The sequence below is a fragment of the Indicator indicator genome, chromosome 6 (assembly GCF_027791375.1).
Source record: "Indicator indicator isolate 239-I01 chromosome 6, UM_Iind_1.1, whole genome shotgun sequence".
In the NCBI taxonomy this organism is placed as follows: Eukaryota; Metazoa; Chordata; class Aves; order Piciformes; family Indicatoridae; genus Indicator; species Indicator indicator.
The window spans coordinates 5,471,516-5,495,182 of NC_072015.1; the positions used below are offsets into that span (position 1 = coordinate 5,471,516).

At 42.3% G+C, this 23,667-nt stretch overlaps 1 protein-coding gene across 1 annotated transcript in view; it reads left to right on the top strand.

Moving 5' to 3' along the window:
• Positions 1 to 294: 294 nt before the first annotated feature.
• The window catches only part of CDH20 (cadherin 20), a 35,544-nt gene continuing 12,171 nt past the window's right edge, over positions 295 to 23,667 (top strand). The window contains exons 1-7 of the mRNA XM_054381815.1: positions 295 to 537; positions 7,013 to 7,307; positions 8,936 to 9,055; positions 12,547 to 12,714; positions 14,520 to 14,707; positions 17,521 to 17,774; positions 23,109 to 23,245. Coding sequence (XP_054237790.1) covers positions 295 to 537; positions 7,013 to 7,307; positions 8,936 to 9,055; positions 12,547 to 12,714; positions 14,520 to 14,707; positions 17,521 to 17,774; positions 23,109 to 23,245 — 1,405 coding nt within the window. The remainder of the gene's footprint in view (positions 538 to 7,012; positions 7,308 to 8,935; positions 9,056 to 12,546; positions 12,715 to 14,519; positions 14,708 to 17,520; positions 17,775 to 23,108; positions 23,246 to 23,667) is intronic.

A 23,667-nucleotide genomic window follows, 5' to 3' on the forward strand; every position in this document is an offset into this window, starting at 1 on the left:
TTGCATCTAAGGCTTCGGTTCCATAATAGTATTCCTAGTTTTGAAAAGTATGCATCCTGATAGTGTGTTTTTATGTAGAAGATGAAATATTTTATAGTATATTTGCCTATTAAGAAAACTCTTTTACCTTGGGGAAAAAACCCATCCTGTGAATTTCCTTTAACTTTACAGGAGAGTATCGTTCTCAGAAACAGGATTCCTCTTGGACATTTCAAAGGACTACAGACAGGACCTACTTTCTTCTCAAGGCACCAAAGAATTCTGTTTTGACTTTTGGTCACCTCCAGTATGCAGATGTGGACTTCAGGTAGAATGAGTAATGCAAAGAACTTGTTTGGACTTGGCATCTCCTTGTATTTTTGGGGACTGATGGATCTTACTACAACTGTGCTGTCAGGAAGCACCAGTTCCCTCACTGAAAGGCAAGAAGACAACCTGTCAGACAAGCTGCATCAGCGTATGAAGCGGAGCTGGGTGTGGAACCAGTTCTTCGTTCTGGAGGAGTACACAGGAACTGACCCCCTCTATGTTGGGAAGGTAAGACCCACATCAGGAGGATATCTGGCAGAGCATGCAGATCTGTGTACCCATAGACTGTGGTGAAACATGAGAAGTTTGCCCAAGTGTCTTTATCTTCTTTGTGGCAGTGAATTTCTCCACATTAATTTCACTTCTGTTCCCAAGAGCTTTCGATCAGTGTCACCTTCATTTGGGAAGAATTTCTGTTTCAAGGGTCTGTCCATATATTTGCTTATTTCAAAGACATCTGCTGCATCAATCATCATCTGTAATTGATGTAGTATTAGATGATCTTTCCAGGAACTCCTACAATGGCAAGGCAAAGCAAGGTTATATTGACATAGGAGGATTAGGAAAGAAAGGATTAGTTCATGATCACACTTCTGTCTGTGATCAAGTCAGCTGGAAGCTGAAATTCACAATCAAATAGTCAATTTCTCTTGAAAATTGACATGTTGATTTTTGCTTTCTGCAAATCTCTAGGACCAGAGTATCTTCTTTCTTATCATAGGCTGACTAGAGGTAAATTCTGTGGACTGCAGAGAGGTTACTCCAGATTTAGAAGGGTAGAGAGATAGTTTATTAAATCCACCCATGAAGGGTCATATTTTGGGATCTCTTATACCCTGAGAGCCTACACATCAGTACAAGTATGTATAAAATGTATCACTAAGCTCACACCATCTACTTGGCAGTATTTTCCATTCACTTTTCTGTAGCTCTTGAGGAACAAGCTGATGGAAATCAGACCAGTAACCTCTGCCATCACAACCTACCTCACTCTAACCATCCTCTTTTTTCTGTTTTCTAAGTAGTTTTAAACACTGAACACTTTAAAGTATGGTTTCAGGGTCAGCACCAAGTTTGCTTCTAGTCTACACCAAGGTGACAGAAGTGGGGAAGGAGAGAGTTAGTGTGCCTAAGTGTTTATTTGAATATGATTAAATTTTACATGTTTAGAATATCAGATGCTGATATGATGAGTGCAGACTACATAGGGGAAGATGTGAAAAATCAGGAACTACAAAAATATGTCAGAAAATCAATTATTTCATATTTCATTACTTTTATGTTATCAAGGCTCCTTCTTTCCTTCCAAGTTAAAGGACTGAGCTATCTGCAGCAAAAAAAACCCCACGTATTTAGAGGCCCATTTTGGACTTGTATTTATTATTCTACAGCCCCATAGAGCTAAACTATGCCCTCAGTCACACCAGCATAAATCAAAATAAATTCATGAGTTTCAAAAGACCTCCTCCTCATTTATCCCTGTGTAACTGTCAGCAAGATGTGTTCTCCTTCCTCCCACAGCAACAGCATTACTAGTGATTGCTGCCAAATGAGACCTCATTAGTCTTCATTCATCTCTGCACCTAGCTTTTCAGCTCTTGATATCTCTATTGATTAAAGAAATTAATATTAGTTTTCATGCAATTCCCATCTTTGGAACAAGGACCAGACATATTATTTCACATACTCAGTTTCATCTGAAACAACTCCAGATTTGAACTGTGAGCTGGATTTTAGGTTAAACAAGTAGTGGAAGAAACTAAATTTCTTTCGTGTCATTAGGAGCACAAAAACTTGGCATGGTTGGCAGTGCTCTGTCACTGTAGAGATGACTCTTCATAGTCTGTCCCCACCACACATAAGCCCAAGTTCCCACGCGTGAGGTCTCTCCAGGATCATCTATGCCATGGCTGTATTAGCATAGGGATGTGCAAGGACTGATTAGCTCCCACGGTTAATAGAGCCAGTCAGCCCCATTCATTGCTGAGCTGACATGACTGGATCTCTCTGGAGGCCTCATAATTCTTCACTGCTCCATGCAGACCAGATACCAGGGAACTCTGTGCCAAAACAGGCCTCTGGGGTTCAAACATTCCATTTTCTCCCATCCCTGAAGTGTGTGCAGCCAGCCATGTGGTGGGATGAATGCAATGAGGGCTGCCATGGCAGAAAAGATTCCCCTCATCTCATACAAAGGCACAGGCTCTCAGAAGAAGCTGCAGCCCACCACAGTTCATCACCCTGCTTGTGTTCATGCTGGCTCTGTCTTAAGGATCCTTAGGAAAGGGGCCAGAAGAAATAGACTGTGGGGTGAGTTAATTTTTCTGGCAGGTTAGAAATTTTTCACCCCAAGTCACCCCAGGCTGACTCAGAATTAGCTCTAGAAGGCTTGGACAGACCAAGACGGAGGTTCAGAAGGACTCCTAGCCTACTGCTCACTGCTAGTACCAACCCTTCAAACAGTTTTGGATCTCAGTGCCTGGCCAGCTGGAGCCTCTTCTAATTGATCCTGCCTTGACACTCTGAAATGTCCTGCTATCCAAGCTTTGGGTTTGTCCATCTGCCCATGTCAGAAGGAGAAAGAGTGCATAGTATAGATTCAGTTGTACTTACTTTACATCCTAAAGACTTCCCATAAGAGACAGGCTCTTCTGATGGTCTTGTATAGCTCTTTCTGGCTAGCTATGTATGACTGGAACAACCCAAAAAGTACCTGGTCTTGAACTTGGTCCAGGCTTGTCTGATACAATTTTTCAAGGCTGCTATGAAAAATGTACTTTCCTATGTAACTGTAAGGCAAGGTGCAAAATATCTTTTGGAAAGGGAAATGAAAAGATACTCCCTCAGGTGAAGTCTGAAGCATTTGCCAGTGCTCATGATCCTTATTTGAAGTACTTAAGCCTTAGAGAGTTCCTGGTCCTGTCACAGAGAAATATGAGGCCTCAACTTTCTTAGAGGTAGCCATTACTGGCTAATAGGGTGAACTAGGGAAGCTGAAGCCATTTGCTATAGTAGGTATTTTCCACATTCACTCAGCAGCTTAAACTGTATCAGTAATTGAACTGGGGACAGACTTCACCACTTTGCCATGTCAGAGACTCCCTAATCCTGTTTCAAAGTAAAGAGTCATTTGAACCATAACAGCTGAACAAATGAACAAAATGCATCCTTCCTACAGACTAACACTGCAGATCAACCAAGCTCGCTCACACATCCTCAGAAAAATCACCTGCAGGTGATTTTTCTCTACCTGGAGGTAGAGAAGGGGCAGCATGTCAAGGAGGGAGTCACAGCCCAGTTAGCAGAGCAGTGAGTCCCCTTCTCTGAGCTGCCCTGGGCAGCACCACCCTCTTCTATATGCCCTTTGTGTGGAAATGTGTCGTTGAGATGTATATATAGCCTCCTTAACCTGTTGTACTAACCTTACCAAAAGAAGCAATCCATCTTGACACAGTGAACAATTTCTCAGGCTTTATCAGCTTTACTCCTCCCGTATTCCATTCCTTAATCTGGAGGAGAAAGTACAAAAGAATTCCTACTTCTGTGTCAGTCACATGGCAGCACAATTTATTGCACCACCCATAAAACAGAGCCTACTTAAAACTGGATTACCTTACCAACAGAGCGGCTTCTACATACACCTCATACTGCAGCATCCTGATACTGGGGTTGGTGTGAGCAATGGTGTGAACCTAAGTCTTTTCAGACACCAAATTCTTTCAGATTTATTGCAGTCTGGCAGTATTATGTTTTTTTACACTCTTTCTGGCTTTGTGTAGAAAAAAGGTTACACAAGAAGCTGCAAAAAGAAATGCAAAAATAGTGCTTCTTACTGCCTAGTCTTAGTTGAGACTCAGTGTTTTTAACAAGTCACAGTTAGACAGAGATCCTCTTGTACTCCCAAATTTTTATTAGCGTGCCATGTTCATTCCCTATTTACTGCCTACACAACTGCATTAATTCCCAATAGGGCCCTGGCCAGAAGGAGTCATTTAACCCATGAGTTTGATTCAGTATTTTCTGCTAAGTCTTTTGAACTTTCCTGAACACTTCCTGCTATTTTAAAAGATGTTTCCTTTTCTGTCCCCCCCTCCTTTTTTTCCCTCCCATCGTCCCCTTCTTCTCCTTTTCACTCCCTTTCCTCCCTCTTTTCACTTCTCTTTCCACCCATTCTTTTTTTGTTTATTCCTTTCCCTTTTTTCTGGTTCCTTCTTTTTCCCTTTTTCCTCTCCCCCGATTTTTTTCTTTTTTCCCCCTCTCCCCCTGCCTTTTTTTCTTCTTGTTTTTCCTTCTTCATTTTTCTTCCCTTTTTCTTATTTAATGCGGACTTGTTGATGTTCCAGTCCATCAGACCCAGGTCTAATTTCCCAATCCGTATCTGTCTCAGCAACTGCATTCTCACACTAACGCACTGGTGCACAAAAATAAATGCCCAAAATGTAGCTTAGTGGTTCTGAATCTATTTGAAAAGCTCTAAGAGTGTCCTCCTTCTGGAAGCACCCTGTTTTGCTAGCTCATACAGTGATAATCTCTGAGTTGTGGGTAATTAGGGTAAATAACTACAACCACTGAGTTTTTTTCAAATTAATCACAAGATAGTGTTTCCTGAAGGTATGCCAGTTTGTAGTTCTGGTGCCTGCATGGCAATAATCTAAATTTAACTCTTTGCCACTGACAATTTTTTTCTGGTTTTGCTCCTTCTCCATTTAGGAGAGCTGCCAGCATTCCTCTCCACAGGACTGATATCTCTCAGATGCAGCAGTTGCTGTGGAGAGCAAGGGCAGAGATGAAATAAATGATCAATGACCTGACAAGGCACTTGCCACAATCTGCACCTTCAGTTCTTGCAGCCACGTTGTAGTGCTGCAAAACCTTTTAACAGTGTTGAGCACTCGTTAAGAGTCAATGGTCCACCCATATGCATGCCTGGCTGCAGGATGGGATGTGCCATAAAAACCACCACCTCAGCTGAAATCAGTCTCACCCTAAAACTGGGAGTAGACCCAGGTTTTGCATTAGTCAAGTGCTGCGTTCTGAGAGGCTAGTAAGGAAAACAACCTCCAGAAAACAAGTGTCTTCTAACCAGACCGTTTACTAGAGGAAATGGTCTTTCAGATCCCAACAACAGTGGGACCCAAAACAGCTGAAGAGCTGGTCCACTGGCATTTGAAATGCTTAGGTCACATAACACAATTTATTCACATCCCTGTAAAACTTTTTCCTATGTGTTAAGTTCTTCTGTAGTTTCCAGTGGTTTTTCTTTTAATAGCTCAGATACTGTATTTCTTCTTTCCGTCTTGAGAGAATAGTGGTAGTGTTGTGTTTGATTTCTGCTTTTCCATATTAATGATCCATTTCTATTTGGATTCTCTCTTCAAATCCTACAATCCTGTGTTCACATACTCAGTTTATTACTCGTAGGGTTTTCTCTCCAATACATTTACCTATATTTGGCCACATCCTCCACAATTATTCCTGTATGTCCTTTGATCTCACAAAAGCATTAAACACACACCTAATTCTGACCATATTTCTTGAGATAATTAGCTCACATGTGCATTTAAAAATGTGCTCAACTGAATCCAGCCCACTTTGTACTTTTAAAAAAATTTATTTATGCTTTATTCAGCTCTTAAAATTATAATCACACTGGAAAAGAGCATTCATACCTGAACTGTTCCTGAAAATCCCATTTTGATTATTGCACCTCGAGTCTACTGCCTTCCTTCCTTTAGAGAGTGAACAAATGCCATCTCTGGGCATGGGTCTTTAGGCTCTATTCCTCATGAGCACTGAAGTATGAGCATACTCTATGATGCGAGCATACTCACATCTTCATCAGGTGAGTGAAATTGAATGATTTGTCTTTTCATAGTCATTCCAGTATTTTCAGGTGTTTAACAGAATGATAACCCCAGGATGATTTGTTTCTGGTTTAAATTATAATTAGCACTGCATTTACTTCTGTTGCATTCACAGCTATCTGTGGCTGCTCAGAACTAATTAGCAGTCATGCAATAAATCCATTTGCTAATTTCCTAGAAAATCTGAGATTCCTCTCATCTCTATAGCCTGACATGGACACAGTCTAATGTTGCTTGCTGCTTCCCTTATCTACTGTTCAACAATAAGCCTTTCCTGAAGATGAAGATCTGGCCTAATTTTTACTGTTAACATTTTCAATTGAAAAAATTTACTTGATTTCTGAATCATAACAGTTACTTAGTAGCTCTTCCATCCTGCTTTCCCCTTGCTCCCAGGTTTCCCTTATTTGCCTGCTAACGTACCATTGGAATATCTGACTCCTCTTAAGCCATGTAGGGAAGCAGTCTGTGGCTTTGCTGACCTCACTTTATCCCAAGCCTGGCAAATGACTCCTCAATGGGTTTTGCAACCAGGCAAAAGATAACTATTAAGTGAGATTTCAAAAAGGCACAGAGCCTGTTCCTGCTAGGGTGTCTCTTCTTTTTCTTCTGGTACAGCTGTGAGTGCAGAAATGGAAAGATAGGATAGGGTTTTTAATTGCAACTCTGTGATGCAAACTTTACTGAATATTTGCCTCTTTCAGCAAAACAAATTCATTAAAACCAGCTTGTGAGTCCCAACAGTGAGACCAAAATGCTCAGGATGCTCAGATGCTTAGTACTTCTCAGCAGCTGCTTGCCCAGCTCTCGGTCTAATTGAATCCTGTTCCTTTCTGCAGCTCCACTCTGACATGGACAGAGGAGATGGTTCGATCAAATACATCCTCTCAGGAGAAGGAGCTGGTATTGTGTTTACAATTGATGATACAACAGGGGACATTCATGCCATTCAGCGACTGGACCGGGAAGAAAGGTCACAGTACACCCTCAGAGCGCAGGCTCTGGACAGGCGAACAGGCCGGCCCATGGAACCAGAGTCAGAGTTCATCATCAAAATCCAAGACATCAATGACAATGAGCCGAAGTTCCTTGATGGACCTTACGTAGCTTCTGTTCCAGAAATGTCACCTGTGGGTAAGGCAGATTTTGTGGAGTCTCTTCACTCCTATAGGCAAATTAGAAACAGTCACCAAAACATAAATTTCCTGACTCCCTGAACTCAGATATTGCTCCTCGGCAAGGAGCTGCAGGACAAAAGAGCTTCCCCCAGTGTGCCTACTGCCATGGAGGAGAGATAGCTTTACACCACCATAAGCTGGGCCCTTCTGAAAGAAAACATGCAAAGCGAAGGAAGAGAGCTAAGAAAGGATGTAATTCAAACATGCCATCCTTAGACAACTTGCAGTAACATAGTGCTCCTTCTCCCTTGCCATCAGATGGTAGATGACAATTAACCATCCAGAGGGGTAACACAATTTTAGGAACCTGTTCTAGTTCATACTGAGAGCTGAAATACTGTCTGGCAACCCTTGAAATTGTGGAGATGTGACAACAATTTTTAGCAGCTTTGATGTTTCTAATCTGTGTAAGCCTAAACATGGTTCAGTAGACTCCAGGCTCTGGTATTGTTTGCTCTCTGCTTTTAGAGAATGGGATCATGTCAAAGACAGGCCTGTTACTACAGTGCAGAAAACAAACAGGACTCTTTCTACATACACAGGTCAGGAGAAACCATTCCCATATAACAAATAGTCACATAAAATACTGTTTTTCTGGAATTTTTCTTTCTTTTGGGGTCACATTACTTTTTGCCTCTGTGACATCATTATAGAGATAAAACCATATGAATCTCATGTCCTGATGTTACAGATATGTTTCAGGTGCTCATTCTTCAGTATTATGTAGGCATACAGCTAGAGATAACAGCAAATATAAAAGTTCCATTCAGAAATAATGTTTCTTAATGATAATGGCTAGCATGAATTCAGATTATTTTCTAGGGTGTATCTAGTAACACTGGATTTGTTTCTAACATAAAACATTATGTAGAAGGCTGGATATGTTCATAAAGGCATTGTCTGACACCTTAAGGAGTCAAAACTCATATATGTATTTCCAAAAGTTACGCTTTTATCTCCTCCTTGGTTTTGATAAATTACGTAACCTGCAAGCCATTATTCGCTTCAAAGGAAGCAGAGACCTTGAAAATCAACTGGGGGGAAAAAAAGGCATCTGTGCAGGTTCCAAAGGACACTTCAGTAGACTATAATCTTTAGGCCATGCAATGTAAACTGCAGTCCTACAGAGAGATTATCTCAGAGAGATATCCCTTGCTTTCTATTCCATCCCATAGTCAACACACAGCGTCCATGGGCCCTGTACAAGAGTTCGTGACTTGTGTCAGCATAGCTATAGATCCTGTTTGAGCTGCCTTTAAATAACATTTAATATCAAGAACGCGGAAAAAGCAAGCAGTATGTAACTAGCAGCTCTCTGTAAACCATGGCAAAGTACTGTTAGATCAGCAATTCCATAACTGTGGTCCATGGAGTACTTGATTTTATAGATGCATGATGAATTTATGCCTATTAATTTCCTTACTGCTAATGAGATACAAGTATGAGCAGTAAGTGCAAGCACCATGAGCATCAAATGAAGTTCAGTGTGGGAAAGCTCATTAGGAATTTCAATTAATTCAATTGTGTGCTTTTCATGTCAGTTCTTTATCCCCCAAGGTCTTACCTGATGGGTTTTTTTGCCAGGTACCTCAGTTATCCAGGTAACGGCAACAGATGCTGATGACCCAACTTATGGGAACAGTGCAAGAGTAGTGTACAGTATTCTCCAGGGGCAACCATATTTCTCTGTGGACTCTCGAACAGGTACGTTATTTCATCAGGGAATGAGGGAGTGTGAAAACCAAAAGAAAAACTTTCAAGCAGGCCGAATAATGACTGTGTCCAGAGAAACATTTCTGTGGCTTGGAGCCAAAATACAATGGCACTCTGCAAGGGCTAAAGCAAGGGCATGGTAACAAGCTCTAGAAGGACATGCTCTCTGCAGTGATATATTCATCTGAATGACAATATTCTACAGCTTGAGAGCTGGGTGGGTTTGGTGCTGTAAATATTCTTGTTGGCTTCTATCACTGGAACAAGGTCTTCAGCCAGATCTACTTGCTTAGTGGAAAAACACAATCTATGAGCCAACCAGGACTGGAAACTGCAAGCTAAAGAATGCACTTAATCAGCAGTAGTTTTACCTAAGGATATTCTTCTTAATAACCTTAAATTTATCTATAGGACATCCACACTGTTCTGTTTGCTTTCTCTCTCTCTCTTTTTCTGTGTATATCCAAGGTTTATATCCAAAAGAGGAATCTGACAGGTTTTGACAGTTTCCAAAGGACATCTGTAGTGTTAAGGTTAGAAACTCATGAAACAATAAGTCACTGCTGAGCCCTGGGCACAAAGCAGAAAAAAACACTGTATAATCTACTTCTGAGAGCAGCTCATGGATTAGGTGCTCTAGCCAAAGACAAACTTCTATATAGTGTGTTATTTCCTCAGTATTTACAATATAAATAAAACAGTAATGTTTATTTTGTGATGAGGTTAACTACCACAGGAAAATAAGGGTATCATCAGATATTTGCTAAGTATTAAATGATTTCTAAGAAAGCAAGGCCATAATATTAAGGGTCAGCTCCAGTACAAATTTAACTGCTAGAGTGCAACTTAGATGTAAGGTAGGCCCCAAAGTTCAAAATCATGTACTTGATTGGTATTAACCCAGAAAAGGTATTTTCTTACTTACTAATTTCCTAGTCCCTTAGACCTGTATCTCTGGACATGTCTAGAGCTGCCTTAGTTTGTGGGCATATGTTTAGGCTAAGTGCAGAAGAGAGTTAGAAGCCATTTCCCCATCATAGGCACAGGACTCTAACCAGCTTCTCTAGTGCAAACCTACCTGCGCTATTTGGTAACACATAAAATGCAATTACAGGTCTCATGTTCTCCTGAAACAGAGCTAGAGCATAAACAGTCACCACCTCCTTTATATTGATGGGTATTGATTAAAGCACCTAATATTGGATAACCCTTTTCAATACACTCCTACTAAAAGCATTTGAGGTTGTTATTCTTAACCTCCCAACACAACGTCTTGAGTTCCAGAAGCATACTTCCATTCCTGTTCTATCACTGGCCTCACAGGTGCTGAACAAATGTATATGTGAAAGTACAATTTCAAAGAAAAGCTGGAAGCCTCCTTTTCTCTTTTTCCAGAATACTTCTTCAGCCTATTTGTAATCATATTCCACTAGAAGGTAAAAACTGGATTTAAATCCTCTCTGGCAGAGTAGACAAAGGCCCCTGAGTTTCCTGCTTCCTAAGAAAACATCCATCTGTTAGAAAAAAGAAAGGACATCACCTCTGCTCTTTATTACTTTTTTGAAGAGAGCAAACCTCAGTTTGGTGAAAGAAATGGTACTAGCACCTTCATGTTGGGAGACCTGAGGATCAGAGCTTCCCTGTAGCCCTGTGGAAAGTTTCAAGGTTCATCACCTTCCTCAACGTTTCCTTGCTGCCCAGTTGTGTGCAGCAGCAGCAGCATTGCAGTCTCCTTGCTCAGCATGGCTACTTTGCTGGATCCCGCTTGGAGAAGCATGAACCCTGACCTGACTTTGAGTCTTGGTGCCCTGAACTAACTGTCCCCTAGAGCCCAGAGGCTGCAGATGTAAGCATGGCAGAGCCTGGCTTTTAGGCACGGATGCTTTTTTTTAGATCTCTTCTGCTCTCTATTAAGGACAAGCCAAGAGTGGAAATTCCCTACAAAGTATTCATATATGGAGAAAATACTTCCTACAATGCTTAGCATTTTCCTATCTTATTTATGTCTATGGGAGTTGAGAAGCTACAGCACTTAAGGGGATCAAACTGCAGGATAAGACTCTTTCGGTCTCCATGCAGCAAGATTAAAATAGTGCACTGTGAATTGTTCAGTGGTCACTATTTCTTCCCTTCTAACTACAGTGATAATTGCCAATGCAATCTCTTTTAACTGCTGTTTTATTAAACCCATACATTGTCGTTCTGCTAAAAATAAAGACTAAAGGCAGATCACTCAAGTTAATAGTGTCCTGATGTGCAAGTATGGCATGTTGAGCCATGCAGCTGGGGTGGTGCCTGAGGCTGAGAGATTTGCCCACACACTGGAGGGCACCCCGAATGTGTCAGAGCTCATGTTGAGCAAGGTCTGCTAGTGCCCTGGAAAGTGTTCCCTAGCAGTCCAGCCACTGGGCTGCATCACCAGACACCACTTCACTGCTCAGGGAACCTCTTGGGGCTTAACAGCCTGCTGAGCAGGCATGCTGGGCAGGTGTATTGCGAAGGAGAAAGCTGCCGGCATGCTGCAGGCAGGGATGTGAGAAATGGGTCACGCTGGGAGGAGTGGATGTTTGACAGCTCTGAAACATAGCCCACACAGGCTCGATCCTGGCAGACATGGGGAAGGGCAGGATTCTTCAGCAGCAGTCAGGTGAAAAGGAAAGGAGTGTGTTCACCAACAGACCTTGACACCCACAGCAACAGAGAGAGGAACTTCCAAACCCCGAGGCAGACGCCTGGCAGGCTTTGGTTAGGGGAGACCAACGTCACAGGCAGAGACTGGAAGCTGTGGATGATGGCAGCAGGAGCCGGCAGCAGTGCTTAGCCCCCTGGCAGCCAGGCTGGCCGACTCCTCGCAGCCTGCATAAGAGAAGTATTGCTGCCACCTCATGTCCTCTTGCAGTAGTGTTACATTGTGCAGGATGAGGGGAGCAAGTTGACCATCCCGCACTACCTGTCACCCCTCCCAAGGAGGGAGCAACCCGACCGAACCAGCGGTTATCTCCCTGTATTCTGCTTGTAGTCTGCAATGTGAGTGCCGAAGGACCCGAGCAAAGCCCGTGAGCTTATGTCAGGTTATATCCAAGACTGCATGTATAGGAAAAACTCGTTGATGTATCTTTTAACTGGTCACATCCCTTTCACCTTTTAGGCAGTTATCCTGAGCAGGGCCTTAAATCAGTATAGTGCACTCTGGTTCCAAAATGCTTTTCCAGCTCCCTTGGAAAGCAACATTTTAATTTTGCAGAGACATCCTGCCCCGGAGCTGAATTTATTTTAACTGTGCTGCTTTAAAATTCACACCTTCTGTTAACCTAGATTTAATTTGGGTGAGTTTTACTCTACCAGGAAAGGTGAGACTGAATGCACTGTCCAGTCTCGGCATAGGGAGTCCAATGCAGGAGCAAGAGCGTTCCACCTTGTTTGTATACTCTTTAACTGTCATCTCTTCTGTTCTCACAACCCTTTCACCCTGTCAATCTTAGGCTTAATTAGAACAGCTCTAATGAACATGGACCGAGAAGCAAAAGAATATTACGAAGTGATTATCCAGGCCAAAGATATGGGTGGACAGCTGGGAGGATTAGCTGGAACAACCACAGTGAACATCACCCTCTCTGACGTCAATGACAATCCACCCAGATTTCCACAGAGTGAGTACCCGCTGTGCTGGGAAGGGCAAAAAGGAATGACTGAGTTGTATGGCTACTGTTTGCTGTCATTTTAGCCATTTTCAAATTCAAGACAGTGACAATTAGAGATGGGCAGAATTTCCTTCAGAAAAATGTCAAAACAAAGAATTCAACACCATGTTTCTCAGAAAAGGTTCCTGACCTCCCAAATCATTAAAACCACTTCAAGTGTGGGAAATTAATTTACACAAAAAGAAAGGAGGCAATCCTTTATGCTTCTTACTGCTCACAGCCATTACCTTCAGCTGCTAATTACTGCCTTGATTTTCTTTTCATCCTATCTCCAAAACAATGTCTGTCAAATCAGAGACATGTGGTAGTGCTGCAAGTTGAAAAATAATTCATTCAAATTCCAGTCAGGCCACTGCAGGGGAGCGTCTGGTAGCTGTGCTACCAGTGTAGAGTGGACTGTCACATAAGCAGCTCTCCAGGAGAGATTCGTCTGCGCATTGACAATATATGTTTACACCCTAAGATGTGTAACAGCCACAGTTAATGGAGTGCTACAATATGCAACTCCACTCTTAACCAGAAATGTTACTTTCTATTTACAAAAGTGAATCTCAAAGCAAAATTTGCAAGATTTTGCCCATTTTAGTATTTTTTCAATAGGTTTTTATTTACATAATTCTCTGTTTAAAATTTGAAAGAAACTTCACAGATTTGATTAAGCTGAATCTTTCAATGGATACACATGTTTTTTACAAAGAAATTTGGTTATTTTGTTGGTATAGATCATTTTGGTTTTGTCATTTTTCTCATCTATATGAGAAATGAAAACCCCTGCAGTTCTTTTTGTTACTATTTCTCTTCTCTTTCTGCTTCTGCATGTTGCACTGCTAAATCAATGTATTCTGCTAAGATCAGCAAGAATTGTCAGCTTCCACTTTTCTTCTTCCATTACAGCAACTTGTTGAAGGCACTGTTGCCAGTCCCATTTTGAAAGTGGCATGAATTGCAACTGTTTGATAACAAATTCTTAAGAAAAATGAGAATAGATCTAGGCCCATCTTTGGCATTATTAGGCCTTACAAAGATCAATAATTGGTGAAACAAACCAGAGAGCATAGGAAGGATGATTTGAACATAAATTATGAGGGCAGAGAAGTATTTTAGATGAATTCATATTTCTAAAACACAGTTTTAAAATAGCAGCTCGCTCTTTCCCCAGGCTTGCTGCTAAGCAAATTAGTGATGCACCAAATGTGCTCAACACAGAGTTTGTAGGGAGAGGTAGTATATTCTAATAAAGTAATTGGTAAATTTGGAAGAAACAGACAAGCTTCTGAGCTCTCAAAGCTTTGTTCAGGGCTGAAAAGAAGTTTGTATTGACTTGAGTAAGGATTTATGGTGCTCAAAATGTGTGTATTTTTTCCTGCTGTACAAGCTGATCTAATAAAGGATGCCTGTCCTGTTAAATCTGTTTCATATTCTGCTTTGTATCATGGCTGCAACAACACTGGTGTTAATTGCCCTATTTTTCTAGTCAAAGTCTCCATTTTCAGGTATATTGCTGGTGTGAAAAGAACCAGTTGAACAAAACTGTTGATATGACAAACAAATAAAACCTTATCAGGCAATTCAGTCAGACTGTGGCTTTTCAGAGGAAATCAGTGCTGTTGCAGCTTGGGGAAAGGTACTAAAGACTGAATGCAGGCTGTGCAGTATTGTGGCCTTCCATGATCTATTGTTTGCATTGCTGTGCAATTTTCAGATCCTTTTGACAAACTTTTTGCTCCCCTATCCCTCTCTGCTGCCTGTGCTAGAGCATTATCAGATGAGCGTGCTGGAGTCTGCTCCCATCAGCTCCACTGTGGGCCGTGTGGTTGCTAAAGACCTGGATGAAGGCATTAATGCAGAGATGAAATACAGCCTTGTGGATGGAGATGGACTGGATGTCTTTGATATTAACACTGATCCTAACTACCAAGTTGGCATCATAACTGTGAGAAAGGTAGTAAAGTTTCCTTTTTGTAGTAATTTATATGGCTAACAGTCCTGGTTACCTTTCATGTGTGCAGTGTTCCCTTATGCCAGTAGTAATTTGATTCCCATTACATGACAGTAGCCCCTTTGCTGCTATAAACCAAAATTTCTTTAACATTCATTGCTAAATTATGAAAGCAGACTGTATTCCTAGGAGCAACTTTGAAAAAGCAGAGACAGCATTAGCATAAACTTTTCCCACTGAAGCAATGTTCTGATTCACTATTTATCTATTTAAATATTCTCTGTAGCTTAATTATCCTGCAATGCAAGAAATTAGATCAATATTTGCATTTGAACTGTACACATTTTTCACTCAGGTGTCCCACAAATAATAATACAGCATGCCTTGGAATTATTTATAACCAATAAAACCCAGGCAGTTGGGTTTTTTAATTGCTGCTAGAAGATCCATAAATGCTAATTAGGCTAGAAAAAGCTGTCTCTAAAATGGCAGCTGTGAAACTTGCAACTACTCTTTACTGCAGGCTACGCAGAAAGGCACTGAGTATTTTGCTTACACTCTCTGCTTAGGCTATTTATTCTACAGTCTTACATGAATGCTGGAGGTTCAGCTCTGTTTCTAGGTTATGAAACTGTAACTATATTTCTGCCTGAGCATATCTAGTGCACTAATAAGGCAGTATAGTCTCCATTTAAATAGCCTGGGACTAAATTGTGCACTACCAACCAACACTCATGAGAGATTGAACCCTGCAAGCCCCTATGTCCTGCAGCAAAGCATTTACGCATGTATTTGTGGTCACCTTTCTCCAACTCTTGTTTATGTGCACTAGTCCCTAAAGTTAAGCATATTTGCTGGAGTGAAATACATGTTGAATACAGATTTGTTAGTGAAAGAAAAACAGTTTCTTTGGTGGGAATTTGCCAAAGTGTCTGACTTTTCTTACTATGAATAGTACTAGATGTTCACATATGGCATCATTCATACCAGATACGTACTTGTATCAGATACATACTGCCTAGTCCACCTACTGTACATAAAATCTGTAAAATTCTATATATGCCTGTAACTTTTTGTAAGATTACCCCAGAGCCAAACATTGGGAAAACGGTGCTTTGGATCCACTCAAGAAATAAAAAAAAAAATCAAGTGGTTTTGATAGAAAAGGATGTCAGTATGGGGAGAGTGGTGAGCAAGAGAATTTCTAAACCTAGAATGAAATCTTCTTTGAAAGAAAGTAGTGTTTTTCCTTTCATTTTTGTAGACAAATTTCCCAAACAAAATATCTGACACTTCCATAATGGGTATAAAAAAGACTATTTACAGTTACAGATGTATGGTCTTGTAGCCCCCTACCACAGCCCACTAATCACACAAAATATTGAGCACCCTTAAAATTTACAGCTTCTTCAAACCTCCCTGCCTGTGAGGCCAACACTCCCCCTGGTGACAGCATCCCCCTTCTCCCAACCTTTGCATTCACACTGCCTTCAGGAGCATTGTCATAGGTTATCCAGCCATGACAAAAGCCAGCACCCAGGAGATCCCCCTGCTGCCCTCCGGCCCAGCCACTGCCTTGTCAATCACTTTCTTAGAGTGGCATTTGCTAAATCCCACTTGCATGACACACCTCTCAATGCCTGTCTTAGCACTGGGGAAGGAATATGAGAAAAGGTTTCCATGAGGTGCCCCGCCTCTCAGTTGTTTTTTTGCCACATGCTCAGTTTGCAGAACGCAGCGTGCTTGTCCTCCCCACAAAATCGGTGTTGGAAAGAGGTTTAAATGCACCCATGAAAGACAAATCTGATAGAGGGGGGCAGCGATGTCACAGCATTGGCAGATAAGAGGATCATGAGGGAAGGCAGTGGCTGCTGTTGAAGTAGTCTAAAGCAGACTGAGTGTCTGAACTCAGGAGCATGCTTGTTTCATTTTCTCATTTTTTCTAACTAGATGATTAAATCTTTTCTTAAAGCAGTTGATTTTTATAGTTGTTAAGTATTCCTGTGATTTAACAGCTCTTTCTATAAAGAGCTTTTTTAGAGTACATGCAATGTTCCTTACAGTTTTCTGTACATGAGAAACCATGAGTACATGTTTAAGCAGCTTTGCATTGCACATTCCTTCCCAGATGAACAATATGTGTTCCTTGGTCATGTAAATATATTTTTACAATGCATAAATGTGCAGCTGGTAGACCATAATGATTCTGCAGTAGTGGGTAGTATGTTTGTAGATGTAGCTAAACCTTGCTGACAAGTGCTATGCCTGCAGTACTCACTGATTTACCAGGTGGAACTAAGGGCAGCATGAGCAAGTTTCAGATCCTGTGTTTGTACTTGCTGCCACAAGTTGCACAGGACCCATTTCTGAGGGGCTGACATACCCTGCTCTCCTATATTTCTGCCTGTCTTTTCCTCAGAGTGGCACAAAACACGCTGTGTGAATCACAATGCAGTGATGGTGTGGCTGCTTTTATTTCCATGTCAGATAGAATGAAAGAATGTTTATTCTGAAGTGATCTGCAAATATTTCTCCTGCATTTTTCAGTTCAACTGTCAAATTAAAAAAAAAAAGAGCCACAACAAACTGTGGACAGAGCGATTTCTAATACTACTCTCATTTCAGTGCTTTGTCTCCATCTGCAAATACTTACCTTTGTTACCCTTATGATTAAAAAAAACATACTGAAGATTTGTTTTGAAATAGAAGCATTAGTTTATATTAGAGGGCATCTTTTACTTCTGAAAATTAAAATTATATGGTCTAAATCATATGGCTCGGTGTGCCTAATACTAGATTTACTTTCTTTTTCTCAGCCTTTAAGTTTTGAGAGCAAGAAAAGCTACACCTTGAAAGTAGAGGGGGCCAACCCCCACCTGGAAATGCGGTTCCTGAACCTGGGTCCCTTCCGTGACACCACCACTGTCCACATCAGTGTGGAGGATGTGGATGAACCTCCGGTGTTCGAGCCCAGCTTCTACTTTGTGGAAGTGCCTGAGGATGTGGAGATTGGAACTACCATACAGAAAATTTCTGCGAAGGATCCAGATGTGACCAACAACTCCATCAGGTCTGGGTTCTCTTTGTGTGCCCCCTCATGAGCACTTCCCTGGTACATCTGTTTGGTGGGGTGGTGATGAAACTGAAACACTACTGGTGAGAGGGACGCTCTATTAGCCAGTAATAGTCATCAGTGATTTTAGTCAAACTAGATCTCATACACTGAGTGGCTCGCCTGTGACTGTCAAAACAATGCAGGAGCTCATTCTTGCCCTTTCTGCATCTAGCATGAACTGCTCAGGCATGTCCTGATGGCATACATTAAAAACAAACTCCAGACTCTTTTGCTTTTACTGGCACAAAACCCAACAGCATCATGAGAGTCTGCTGCCATACTGAGGGGAAGTTAATCAACTCGTTTCTCTTCCCTTTCTGTTTCAAAGCTGCTTTTGTCAAGGGCTCAAATACACAGCTACTTTTGGAGTAGATTTGAATGTATACTAATAAATATTCATGAACCACACTATGTTGTATAGTAGCTGGTCAAAGCCTCAGAGCTAGATATTCCCATAAGGAGTTAAGAAAGGTGTATTTACAGCCATGCAGACTTCATAACTTAAACTTCAGCAAGGAGTCAAAGGAGCAGAATTGTGTGATCACAGCACTCTTCCATAGCAGCTGCCCAAGTCAGCCCACTTTGTTGGAGGAGACTGTTTTTCTCTGAGGCCAGCCTAGACACTAATTTTCACAACCTGCAGAAGTTCCAAGTGACTTCAAGTTAATAATCCCAGTAGGTCAGCTGCTTCTCTCATCTGAGAGACGCCTTGGGTGTTGAGCTGCTGTTTGCCTAACTTTCCGTCAGTTGAGCTTCTGAATTGTCTGTTTGGGAACAGTCCTGGGAAATACAGGAGAGAGTCAAAGCATCAAGTGTTTGGAGTTTTTGAAGGAAGTAAAATCCGTATGAGCAACAATGTGGGCTTCAGCTAGGAGATCTGAGCAGACACAATGCCCGTTCTTCTTAATAACATTGCTTGCTGTGTTGCTGCTCTGTTTTCTTCCTCTCTGCCACCTTAATATACCTCTCTTTTCTACCTGCATTATGAGATTATCGTAATTCTCACAACATTCTTATATTCTTCAAACTAAGTGTTGTACAGTCTGCAACACAGTTTCACTGCCCTAAACTTTTTTCCACCTGCCTATTTTGCCAATTATTGTCTAGCATTATCCAAACACTGCAGTGTAAACAGCTTTCTGCTAATCTGCTTAAGATAGTGTAAGAACAATTCTGCAAACTATCAGAGATTAGAAGCATCCATTATTATTTGTATGAGGGTTTTCTTAATTTTCTTCAGACCTTTCCAGTGACTACCCTTGATGAAATAGCAATCTATAAAGCACAGATTGCATCACCAAAACTGTATTTTAAAAACCAGTTACGAATATTGTAACTCTGCTCCTTCCCAACATCCGTCCTCTTTTTCTTCCTATATTACTCCCTTCTTATTTAGCTTCCCTTCTTCCTGCCTTCCTTCCTCCCCTCCACCTTGTATGTACAAACAAATGATTGGGATAGAGGAAACAGTGCAAAAATAGAATATATATAATTTGCAATTCTATCTAAAAATGCTAGTATTAGGAATTAGTTCTCTGTGCCTCTTGCATAGTGTCCTCCATTCATGACAAATTTGTACAGTATCAGTCTGGCATGTTTTATGCTTGCTCTAAATTCACTTTGCAGAGAGTAAGGCAAGATAAGGAAAAAAAATCCCAGGCACATATTTTGTTACAGAAGATGTAACAAAATAATACAGAAGATGAACAAAATGTTACAGAAGATGAAATCCTGCTTAAATGAAAACTGTGATCTGACTCCTCCTTTTGCCAGTTTTTCAAGTATGGAAAATCCAGGGCACATTTTGGAAGGGCTCACTAACAACAGGGGAACTCTCAAATCCTCATTTTCCCACACTGTGAAATCCTGATTGCTGGAAATATGCCATGATTGTTGTTAAGCAACTGGAAGAGAGTACAGTGGAAATGAGTTTGAAAGAATAGGTATTAGCAGGAGAACTTACATGGAAGATTGAAACAAAGACTCCACCTGTGTCTCTTGACACTGGTGATCAATAGCCACACCACTAATCACAAGGCCATATTCAATTTCACATACTTGTTGGCCTTAAACTGTCAGCCCTCGTGCAAGAACAATTATTATAGCAAAATCTAGCAACACTCACACTTATTTTCTAAATACATCAGAAATCTCTTCATTTAAGAGGAGATGGAAAGGACTGGGAAGGAAAGGGAAGCCAACCCTCTTTGATTTTTCTATGTGTGAAAGAATTTCCCAATAACATAGCTCAGTAGTATTTTATATCCCAATTTAATAAGTCCCTAAATATAGGGTGGGCTGGCACGCTTATTCTAGTGAATGTATTTGTGCTGAAAGGAGAAAGTTCAGAACAAGCCCTGTTCAGCATCCATGATGACGAATGCTTTCAATTTCCATCAACTTCAGCAAAGAACCAATAAAAATGAGAGTAAGCCTGGGCTCTAGGCTGTGGCATTTATGTAGGCATGTGCCAAAAGGATCTTTTACCATGTTAATAGAACCAGCAAGGAAGGCAACTCATACAAACCACTTTCAAGAGCAAGGTGTAATGCATATAAAAGGGGTTTGAGTATTTTACATACCCTGTGAAACACTCCCTCTGATTGCATATAGCAGTGCCAGCTGTTAATCTGCTGCCTCCTCACCCAAGTTTTCTGGTCTGCAGGTACCATAACACTGCCCAGCTCTCAAGTATGAGAATCATAGAATCACAGAATGGCTTCTTGACCACAATTTTTTGAGAGCAGCCATCTAGCCAATTCCTTATTCACCAAGTGGTCCATCCATCAAACCTGTGTCCTTCCAATTTAGAGACCAGGATGTTGTATGCACAATCCAAATGCTCTTCCCTTATCCACCGGTGCTGTGACCCCATCATAAAAAGCCACCAAATTGGTCAGGCAGGATTTCCCCTCGGTGAAGCCATGGTGGTTGCCACCCATCACCACTTCATTTTCCATCTGCCCTAGCAGAGTCTTCAGGATGATGCTGGATGACAGGAAGATTGAGAAGCAGCAGCATCAAAGCAAGGCATAGGAACATCTGCTTTATAGAAAAAATCTCCCAGGATTGTGATTTCTTTTCTCTGTTATGTTCCCAGACACTGAGGTGAGACTGACTGGCCTGTTAATTCCTTAGAAAGAGAACTTCACCACACCACCCTGACTTTTCAAATACAATGGAAAGTGAATTTGCAACTTCATCCACTAGTTCCTTCCTTCCCTGATGCTACACAGCCTTCATCTCCTGCACCTCAGCCACGTTCTGCAGGAAGTCCTTCACCTGGGTCCACCTTTTGCAGGAAGTTTTACCACCTATCCCTGCAATTCCCGCAGCCTATGGTCTGCATGGCAGCCTCTGCCTTCAGCAGCTTCTTTGGGTGGATGCATTAGTCACCACTGGCATAGATGCCACTGAACGCCCAGCCAGAGCTCCAGCCTTTACTCTGTGATGAGTCCATCTGCCTCGGGGATAGGTAGGATGTGAATGCACCCTGTTCTTGTACAGATCATCAGATGATGATAGCAGTTTTGCATCACAGAGCGGGGCAGTGCCCTGCCAATTTTATGCTGTGAACTTGCTCCTCTTGAGGAGGCCAGCTTCAGTGGCAGGTAAACCCACATTGGGGAAGGGCAACGCAGTGGAAAAGGTCAGCAAGCTCTTTCCCAAGCTTTTTGAAGCTGGGAATGCAGCTGGCCTGTGCTGGGTGCTGGCAGCTTGTGGATGGGCAGCTGAGGCAGCAGGGGCAGAGACAGCACCATTGGCAGCAGAACAAAACCAGACGTTAACCACCAGCTGTCACTGGCCGAGGAGACCAGCTCCAGTGCAGGTAAGCCAGCACTGGGGACACCATTTGCGGCAAGAAGGGGCGTCAAAAGGTTTTTTGTGGGGGCATTTTGAAACTGGGAAGAACGTCTGGCCTGAGCCAGGGATCGGTAGCTCATGGGTGGGTTGCAGAGCCAGCACCAGCAGCAGGAGAGTTAAAAGAGGCGTCAACACAGCAGTGGTCGCTGGCTGAGATCAACTTTGGTGCAGGTAAGCCCGCACTGGGAATAGCAGCTAACAGGGCCGGCAGAAGGCTCTTTTATGGGTCTTTTTCGAAGCGGATCGCCTCTGCTGTGAGCCGGCAGCTCAGGGGCGGAGCCAGCAGCTCAGGGGCGGAGCCAGCACCTTCGGCCATCGCGCTAAATGGGGCGTTAATGTGCCAGCGGTCACTCGTTGAGGAGAGCAGGCTCTTATGACAGGTAACTCACACTGGGGATGGGATTTGCGGCTCGAAGGGCTTAGCAGCTAAACACGACGTCAACGCACCAACGGTCACTGGCCGAGGCCACACCCTCCTCCCACACCCTCAAACAGTCAGTATGCGTCAGCTGGGAGCACAAGGGGAAAGTGCTCAGTCTGCACGGAGTAAACCCGACATTAAGTTCTGTGGCTGTGTGCCAGCCTGAGGCAGACACATTCGTGGAGTCCGGGAAGCTCGAAGGCGAGTGGAGAGACCTGACAGGAACCCACAGCTCTCTGCTTGGCGTGCAGTTGGTGCAAAAGGGTGTGCAGGGAGGGCACTGCTCCTTGTTGACCTTTTCCACCGTGTTTTCCTTCCCCAGTGTGGGCTTACCTGCCACTGAAGTTGGCTTCCTCAATGAGAAGCAAGTTCACAGCATTAAATTGGCAGGACATTGGTCAGGCAGCTTCAGTAATTACAGTGAATCTACTTCATATGGGATGATACAAGAAACCCAGTCATCATTCCCTTTGCATTGACATCACTCAATCAGTAGGATGGTCCAGAATGCAAGGGGAATTTATTCCCCTGAAGCAGGAGAGAATACAAAACCACAAGGATGGGAATGGTTCCTCCTCATCAGCCTAGATAGAGAATGACCTGATGTAATTGTCATTCTATCTGTATTGTGCCCAAAGAGAGCATCATTAATTTGCTTAGAAAAAGAAATCACAATCCTGAGAGGTTTTTTCTGTGAAGCAGGTGTTCCTTTGCTGAGCTATACCTTGCTTTGAGGCTGCTTCCTCTAAATCTTCCTGTCATCCAGCATCATCCAAGCAGTACTCTCCATTAAACGCCATTAACCACACGAACTCCTGGTTTCCCGAGCATCTCACACTTGCTTCTGTACAAGTCAATGGAGCACATAACTAGGTTGTAGAAGACTGTGGATCTGGAATGGCAATCTGTGTATGACAATACTCCTCTGGCTGGGGTAGAAGATTGGCCATAGCACATAGTTTTCACAAGGGTTATATAATGTTTTTAATGTGTACTCTTTTCAGATACTCGATTGACAGGAGCAGTGATCCAGGGCGTTTCTTTTACGTCGACATTACATCAGGAGCACTGATGACTGCAAGACCTCTTGACCGGGAGGATGTTTCTTGGCACAATATCACTGTGCTGGCCATGGAGCTGAGTAAGGAGAATGCAGGCGGTGCATAAAGAGATACAATAGACAAAGCAGGCTGAGAGACATGAATTCAGCAATTCACATGGTCTTATGCACTGAGTGGGAAGCTGTATTTAACTGAATTACTCTTGTGACATCAGCAAGCAAATACTGCATTTTATTTATTTTTTATGCTCCTTTGCACATGCTGGTGGGAGGAGTAGAGGCTAGCAATTAAATGCAGAGTGCTACTTTTTCAGTTAGTTAGTATTCTAGGGATTTATTCAAAACTCTTCCTGATGTGTTTCTACAAGAGCTTTATCTCTTGAGTAGGCCTAGGCAGCTAAGGTAGGTGCTGCAAAGACTGCCCATCTGCCAGAGCTACCAGTCCTACCTGGTAGACCAAGTGGTGCAGGGACTGGAAAGCAGCAAGAATCCTACACTGCTAA